At 52.0% G+C, this 8068-nt stretch overlaps 1 protein-coding gene across 2 annotated transcripts in view; it reads right to left on the bottom strand.

Moving 5' to 3' along the window:
* The window catches only part of LOC119361871, a 6567-nt gene extending 3557 nt beyond the window's left edge, over positions 1-3010 (bottom strand). Inside the window, exons 1-4 of one of the 2 annotated variants that reach the window (XM_037627030.1) lie at positions 2638-3010; positions 2338-2536; positions 2016-2213; positions 1747-1922 (exon numbers count right to left, since the gene is read on the bottom strand). In XM_037627030.1, coding sequence (XP_037482927.1) covers positions 1747-1922; positions 2016-2213; positions 2338-2536; positions 2638-2939 — 875 coding nt within the window. In that variant the 5' untranslated portion in view covers positions 2940-3010. Of the gene's footprint in view, positions 1-1471; positions 1923-2015; positions 2214-2337; positions 2537-2637 lie in introns of those variants that run through there. The other variant, XM_037627029.1, reaches the window with a different exon arrangement.
* Between the last annotated feature and the right edge of the window lie 5058 nt (positions 3011-8068).

The following is an 8068-nucleotide window of genomic DNA, read 5'->3' as shown; positions in this document are numbered from 1 at the left end:
CTTCCCCTCCCTCCCCTCGGCCGCCGCCGGTGGTCAACACCGGGCAAAGACAATGCATCCGATGGCGACGGCAGAGGTATTGCTTCCCCTCTTGGGTCTGGGGTGGCGCGGGACACCCCATCTCGATGGTGTGATCCCGATCTGGGTCGTAGCGGCAGCGAGCTGGACCAAGGCGCCCTGATGGACAACGATGGCGTGGCGGCCGACCGGTGTCCCAGGGGTGGCCTTGGCGACAGGGCTCGCACAGCCCTTTCTGATCTGGGGCGGAAGGCCCTGGATCAGGGGCGGTGACCTCTAGGATGGCCTCCCTGTCTGGTGCCGTGGCGGGGCAGGTGGGCTGTCGGGGCTTGGATCGGGTGTCCGACGGGTTGGTGATGCGGCTTTCTGCTCCGGCGGCCAACGGCGCCGAGCTGCTCCTTCCTCCAATCCATGTTGTGTGTACTCCGTCTTACCGGACAGGGCCATGCTGCTAGCCGGTTGCCGGGTTAGGAAGGAGCGGGAGGCGGGGATCCTAATTGGGTTAATTCCTAGGTCGGCTCCTGATGGCCGTGACGGCGACGACACCTGAGGGTGCTATTTTTCTTCCTGGACTCCTCCCTACCTTATCCCACCTCACGGTCTCTCGGGTGAAAATCCTAGGATGGCGACGACACTCTTGGCATTGTGTTCTTCTTGAAGGCGTCATCGTGAGAGCTATCTGGCGATTTGCACCGCTTGGTTGCGTCGGCAGTTGCAGATCGTGTGCCCCTCTTCCTCCAGGTGACAGCTGTTCCGGGGGAAAACCCTAGATCTTGGTGTCCCAGATCGGATGATGACTGAGACTTTGGTGTCGTTCTCCCTTCTGGGGGCATCGTCTTGGAGCAGTGGTTCACTGGAGAGGTCAACAGGTGGAGTGGTGTTATATCGACCGCCTTGAAGACGGTGGGTCTCGGTGGCGGGAGCAGTGGAGTCTCAAAGTTGGACGCAGATTGATTGACGCGCGCAAGCTGGTGGCGTTGGCTGGTGTCGTGGTGACGTTGACGGCAGATGGGCTGGCAAGATCTATGCAGTGATTCCTCCTGAAGACGGGATGGCGAAAGTTGGTGGCGGCGGATCCTAGAGTGTGCGCAAGTGGTGCAGTTATGGGACGCCTAGACCGGATGGTATTGAGGCCACTGAATTAGATTGTGCCTGTTACACGGACACAACACATCTATATACTTGTGGGTGTAGTGACTTTGTTTGCCTAGAAGATGGCTTGGGTTGATCCTTATATTCATTTTGTCAGAGTCTGATGAATATTACCTCTGTACCGAAATACAAAGCTGGGGAGAACTAGTACAAGTTGCCGCAACTACAAGTATTTTGGTTCAGAGGGAGTAACTAATAAAGATGGTTGTGTGCATCATGTTGATGGAGAGGCCGGGGTAATCCTCCTTTTTGGAAAAAAGAAAAAAAAAGGTCCGTGAGCATATCAATTACAATAGTTCACTAGAAAACAACCTTGCATCACTTTATTAAATCATAGCTAGAATATAGCAGCTGACAAACTAAAGAAAGTACTCTTGCACTAGAGAGACATGGATCACAGACGTAAGCATGACCCTTGCCATGTTATTGCTGGAAAACAAATGTGGAACAAACACACTTTCCCTTAAAATGAACTCGCATGAGATTGCCATAAACTAAAGCAAAGCAGCATTAAATCCAGTTCAAACCACTATGGGTCCGTGGTAAACGCCAATGGCATCAAGAGCATTCCCGGTCCTGGCAAAGAATCCCACAACACATGTGTTTTCTGGCACGGCGGCGCTGAAACGGTTGCCCTTCTCATGCCCAAACGGTACATACTTTTTGATGTTTGTCGTGATAACAAGTGACGATATAACATTGTCAATTGTCCCTGATATTTCCGTCACATATTCTTTAGGTCCGAACTCGATCTGTAGTCAACAGAAGATAAGAAACCACATTAACTGTTGAGGAGACGTACGAGTATGCATCAGAAGGCAAATTGATCTCTAAAATGAACTCACGGTTTGACTGTTCCCTTTGTCAGGACCCCAGGGGCCTTCGTTGCGCCTCTTTCCAAGTTTGTCAATATAAGTAAATGCAAGAGAGACAATCCAGCTGCTCTCGCTGCTGAGTGTCACACTTTGCAGGCGCATCGGGGTTCCTGTGGTGATGTCTTGAATGGAGCCTCCATTTCCACCCCATGGCCCCATCTTCGTAGGCTGCATAAGTTATTCGTATTATGTATTAGCAATTCCCTTATATTTATAGTATACACTCACTATGTAATATGGAGTTCATGCTAGGGTGTGCCTATGCATGACTGAACTAGAAAAAAAATTGTACCATTGAAAGTGACGATGGAAAGCTGAGGCAGATGGCACGTATCTGAAGCTGTCTGACCCTAGTGCTTCCGTCCTGGAGTTTCTTGAAGGTGACCACACCTTGTGCATAGGCAAACTCTCCTGTCCCGCCAAGGATTGCCCACTCACCTTCTACCGGCTCTTCAAAATGTCCGAGCACCTTAAGGCTGGAACCCGCAAACCTGTCCCAACAACCGAGTGCATATACATCCAAATTTGGTATCACTCAGAAAATATGCATGCACTTATGTACTTAAAATGTTACAAAAATGAACGAATGTACCTGTCGTCGACGAACACCATGTTGAAACATATGAACCAGCTTCCTTTGGCTACTCCTGCCCCCATATGTGGCCCTTGTGCACGCGCAACAAGCTTCTTATCGGGGCCAAGGCCATCATATATGGTCCAGTCATTAGCCACGGTGCAGCCAAACTGCAGAGGGAGGTTAGGATTCACTATAGTTTTCTGGTTCTGATTTGGTGATCCGTCAAGGTCCTGGTGCATGTACAGGCCGTCCAACAGAATCTCCTTGTGCTTCAATGCTTCATTGCTAACAGGAGCACTCTGGAAATACTTGGCCATGGCTACAGCTAGGAAGCTCAGCTAAGCTACGGTAGCTAGAGGTTCTCGTGGGTATTGGGTGAGAAGATGGATGTGAGTGCTAGCGGTAACTTATAGGCCGGGAGCTGCACGCATATACCTAGAGAGCTGGTAAAATCTGCAGTACTTACAATTCATTATTGCATATGTGCACACAAGCTGCACCACTAGTTATTTTTCTTAGTCCCCAGTAGTTAGCAAATATCACCCATTTGGTCCATAGTAAGAGCATCTCCAACAGCCCCCCAACGCGCGGCGCGCTAAAAACTAGTTTGTGGCGCGTTCATCGCCTGGTTTTGCGCGGCGCGCAGCGCTGGCTCCAGCAGCCGCGCTAAAATGCAGCATGCATGCGTAGCTCCAGCAGCGCGCTAAAATGCAGCGCGTGCGCTCTCGCACAAATACTTTTTTTAAACGGTGCATACATATTTTGTTCATAGATAAAATGATACATAGTTCATAGCATAGATAAAAAATGATACAAAAATATTTTACATAGTTCATAGCATAGATAGCTAAAGAACTACGGGGCAGCTAGATAAAAAAACTACGGTGCAACTAGAACCTACTTCCAGTCGTCCTCATCATCATCATCATCCTCGGTGGTATTGTCCGAGGTATCGAGTCACATGTCTTCCCAATGGTCATCATCGGGGGAGAAGATCGACGTCCCGCCTGCCTCGACGATATCCACTGTGATATGGCTAGTGCCTTGCGCCGACGCCTGTCGGCACGCTCCGCGCGGCGCCTTGCCGTCCTCTCTGCCCAGAAGGCGTTCTCGGTGGCGACGTCCTTCGGGTGGCGCCGGCGCCACTCTGCCATGGCTCGCCCGTCCTCCTCAACGATGAGGAGGCGGCGCTGCAGCCGACGGTGGTCCTCAAGGTCCTGGTCTGTAATCAGACGAGGCGGAGGGGCGACGCGTTGCGCCTGCTCGCGCGTGTAGACATCGTGGAAGTTCAACTGCGCGCGAGGCCTCCCTAGGCGCCACGCCGCCGAGTCGTATGCGCGGGCGGCCTCGTGCGTCGTCTCGAACGTGCCGAGGCCGAGGCGGACGTCGCCGGACCGGATCTTGGCGTAGTAGGCGCCGGAGGGGCGCTCGCGGACTCCGCGGTAGCCAGATGATGCGCAGCAGCGCGACGGCATGGTGGTGGCGGGGCGCTGAAGCGGCTAGGAGGCGAGGAAATGCGCGCATGGCAGTGTGGTGCAGCACGTAGCAAGCACCGCATTTTATATGCGCGCGCGAAGCGGCGCGCTAAATCTACCGCGCGATCGACAACTTTCTCCCGCGCGCACAAACGTTTACTACGCGCGGTTGTTTCCCACCGCCGCTAGAGCGCGCGAAAACTTGCCGCGCGCGCTAAAGAGTCATTTTACCCTGGACGCGTCTTTTGGCACGGCTGCTGAAGATGCTTCCCGGACCCTTACATATGCAACACGATAGTACTACTAGCTGATCTAATGGTTTTCTTCCGTAAGTCGATAATGAGATTGGCCATGTCTAAAGTGACCTATTTACGGTAATCGATATACAGGACAAGTTACGTCATTTCAATCCATAAATTGTATGGAGCTGTTGACCGCCTCCTCGCTATTGGTGATGGTCATGTTCCTACCGAGTGAAGAGAATATTTAGGAGAGCTAGTTTAATTATTATTAGTAATGTCCTTGTGTTTGATGTCTATCTCATAGATCGACGAGTATTCCCTCTATAGAGGGCGTAAGACTGACTATAATAGTGGGATAACATAAGGGCATCTCCAACAGTTTGTATGTTAGAAATATGCCATGTCATCAACCAACACTTTAACATACAACAACTTTAATGAGTTGTATCTAGTTTGTCCAATAGGATGTGAGATAATAAATGAGATGCTCTCTCATTCTACACTGGAGCTTGTGCAAGGGGTGTTCGTTCATGTACATACAATCTTTCTCTCTTTCCTCATTTATTGTATGACACATCATCAAAAATTGTATGTGGCAAAGTCTATCAACAACTATCTTAGACTAGCCCATGTTTACTACTCTATGTTACTACCTCTATTATGGGGAATAACATATGTGTGGTAACGTGCAACACTTCATTTATTAGGCTATAGACTCATATTGCTTTGATATGTGTGATGTTACTCATACTAGTAGTATTACCTCCGTTTCGGTGAATAAGTCATTCACGTAGTTCTAGGTTGACGATTTAACTATCTAAATATGTATTATATGTGACAAAAAATATATAACACATATTTAATTCCTCAAATCGATGACCTAGAACTACGTGCCGTGGTTCTAAGTCTGACAGTAGAGTGGGGGGTAGGTATGGAGAGGCAAGGTCCTAGCTATGGAGAGGTTGTGACACAAGAGATCTACGAGTTCAGGCCCTTCTCGGAGGAAGTAAAAGCCCTACGTCTCGGAGCCCGGAGGCGGTCGAGTGGATTATGTGTATATGAGTTACAGGGTGCCGAACCCTTCTGCCTGTGGAGGGGGGTGGCTTATATAGAGTGCGCCAGGACCCCAGCTAGCCCACGTAATGAAGGGTTTAAGGTGTATTTAGTCCGGGGCGTTACTGGTAACGTCCCACATAAAGTGTCTTAACTATCATAAAGTCTACTTAACTACAGGCCGTTGCAGTGCAGAGTGCCTTTTGACCTCCTGGTAGTCGAGTGAGTCTTCGTGGTCGAGTCCTTCAAGTCAGTCGAGTGAATCCCTCGTTGGTCGACTGGAAGGTGACCTCTTCTAAGGGTGTCCTTGGGCAGGGTACTTAGATCAGGTCTGTGACCCTATCCTATGTACATGACCCCATCATTAGCCCCCGAATGGATTGAGGCTTTGAGTGACGGAGGAGTCGATGCTGTTTCAGATTGACCTTTGCACACTGGTCGTGCGTTGTCCTGAATCCAGAGAATCTCTTCGTTGATAGCGAGCAACTTGTCTTCAGTCGACCCGATCCATTCTTTTCTTTCGTCGAGTGATCTTTCGGGCTTCGTCGATTTCCGAGCGACGGATCGCAGGAAATCCCGCGCCTGACGGACTGATCTGCCGTTAGCGGATTCCGCGGGATGCGAAATTTGGGGAAACGCGCGAAGCGGAGCGGACTGCGGCGTTCGGATGGGACAGGACATAGACGCCTCGATTCTCGCGCCGCTTTCTTTGCCACGTATCTCGCCCGTGTAACAGTTCCAGGATATGATTAGATCTGCCGGGTCCACCTGTCATCCACTTGGAAGGGATCTTATAAATGCGCCCGGCGGGGGTTTTTTGAACAGTGCCTCAGCATTCTCTCTCTCTGCCTCCTTCGTCTCCGCCCAACGCGCTCGCTCTTGCCCCCGCACCACTTCTCCTCACGCGCCCCGCCGGAAGCCATGGTCAAGGAGAAGACGGCGGCGCTGGAGTGCGCGAAGAAGGCGTCGGCGACGGAGAAGGCGAAGGGGAGATCCACCAGCCGCGGTGGGTCTTCGTCCAGATCCCGCCTGCCGAAAGGCTGGGTCCAGGGAGATTGGATCCAGTCGACCATCACGGAGAAGGACCTCCTCGACATGGCCAACGAGGGCCTGATCCCCCATGGAGCTGCGAGGCTTCCGGGGAAAGAGTGGCAGCCCCAGCCGGAAGAGGGTGAGTGCGTGCTTCTGGCTACCCATGTCGACCGCGGATTCTCTTTGCCGCCGAGCGTTTTCTTCCGTGGTTTCTTGAACTTTTTTGGAGCGCAACTCCACCACTTCACCCCGAATTCTATTGCCTATCTTGCCGCGTTTGTGTCCATGTGCGAGAGTTTTCTGGGCTGTCGACCGCACTGGGGCTTGTTCAAGCACATATTCACACGTCGCTCTCAAACTGTGAAGAAGGCGAGTCCAGGCGACGAAAGAACCCGAGTGGTCCAAATGTGTGGAGGTCTGGGGATCCAGGTGAGAAACAAGAGCACCTTCCCAGCTATGACATTTCCCGAGTCAGTCAGAGGCTGGCAGTCGACCTGGTTCTACTGCCAGGACGAGTCGACACCGGGGCAGTCGAGTAGGCTCCCTCCGTTTACCATGGACCGAGTGAACAAGCCCTCCTCCCTGAAGCTGATTCCGGAGGAGAAAGCTGACGCGAAGATGTTGATGGAGCGCGTAGTTTAGTTGGTTCGGGAGGGAGTGACGGGCATGGATCTCCTGGAAGTTTTCCTTAGACGCCGAATCCAGCCTCTTCAGTTCCGGAGCCACTGCATGTGGTTGTACTGTGGGACTGAGGACGTGACTCGGGTTAACCCAGAAACAGTCGACGATGCCACTCTGGAAAGGTGGATGGCCGCTGTTACTGGGGACAAGGATAACCCTCGCGGAGCCAGAAGGATTCCTCCACTCGACTGCCACAGTGACCCAAACAAGGTACGCCTGCTCCACTTCCCATTGTATTTTTGTCGTATTTATTTCTGTTTTCTCTGCCGATCGGTCGACTGATCTTTGTCTTGTTGTCCATCAGGCCCTCACTGAACTGTACTCAATGCCCAACGGAGCGCAGGCTCCGACTGAGGAGGGAGAAGCGAGCGGGGGCGAGAGTCAGGAGGAGGAGTGGGACTCGGACGCCGCCGAGGCCGATGATGATGACGATGACAATGATGATGATGACGATGAGGACGGCGAAGAGGAGGAGGAGGAGGAGGTCGCACCACCGCGCTCGGAAAGGCGGTCGAAACTTGTTCGTGACCCTGCGACTGAACGCGGCGAGGGGGTCGCGACTGTTACTCAGTCGACCAAGCGCCCCCGGACCACCTCTCCGGCGCCGACTGAAAAGGCGCCGAAGCAGCCCAGGGCGGCCCCGTCGAAGCCGACCAAGCACCTGCCGACGATGAAGGTGTCCATCCCCACTATATCAGGGTAATCATATTGCTTACGTCTTCTTGTTTTGTGTGAACTTTATCTCTGGTTGGCGCTGGAGTTAGTCGACTGACTCTTTGGAGTTGCAGTGCTGCTACTTCTGAGACCTCAGCCCGGGCTGACGACCATGCGATGGAGGACGCAGCAACCTCAAAACCTGGTATTATACTCTTAACACCGTTTCTAGTCGACTGACTCATGATCTCTAATTCTGATTCTTTTCTGTAGCTCCATCCAATATTGTTATCACTCTCCCTGATGACG

The sequence above is a fragment of the Triticum dicoccoides genome, chromosome 2B, assembly GCF_002162155.2.
Source record: "Triticum dicoccoides isolate Atlit2015 ecotype Zavitan chromosome 2B, WEW_v2.0, whole genome shotgun sequence".
Lineage (NCBI taxonomy): Eukaryota > Viridiplantae > Streptophyta > Magnoliopsida > Poales > Poaceae > Triticum > Triticum dicoccoides.
This window is presented reverse-complemented; position numbering and strand designations above follow the sequence as displayed.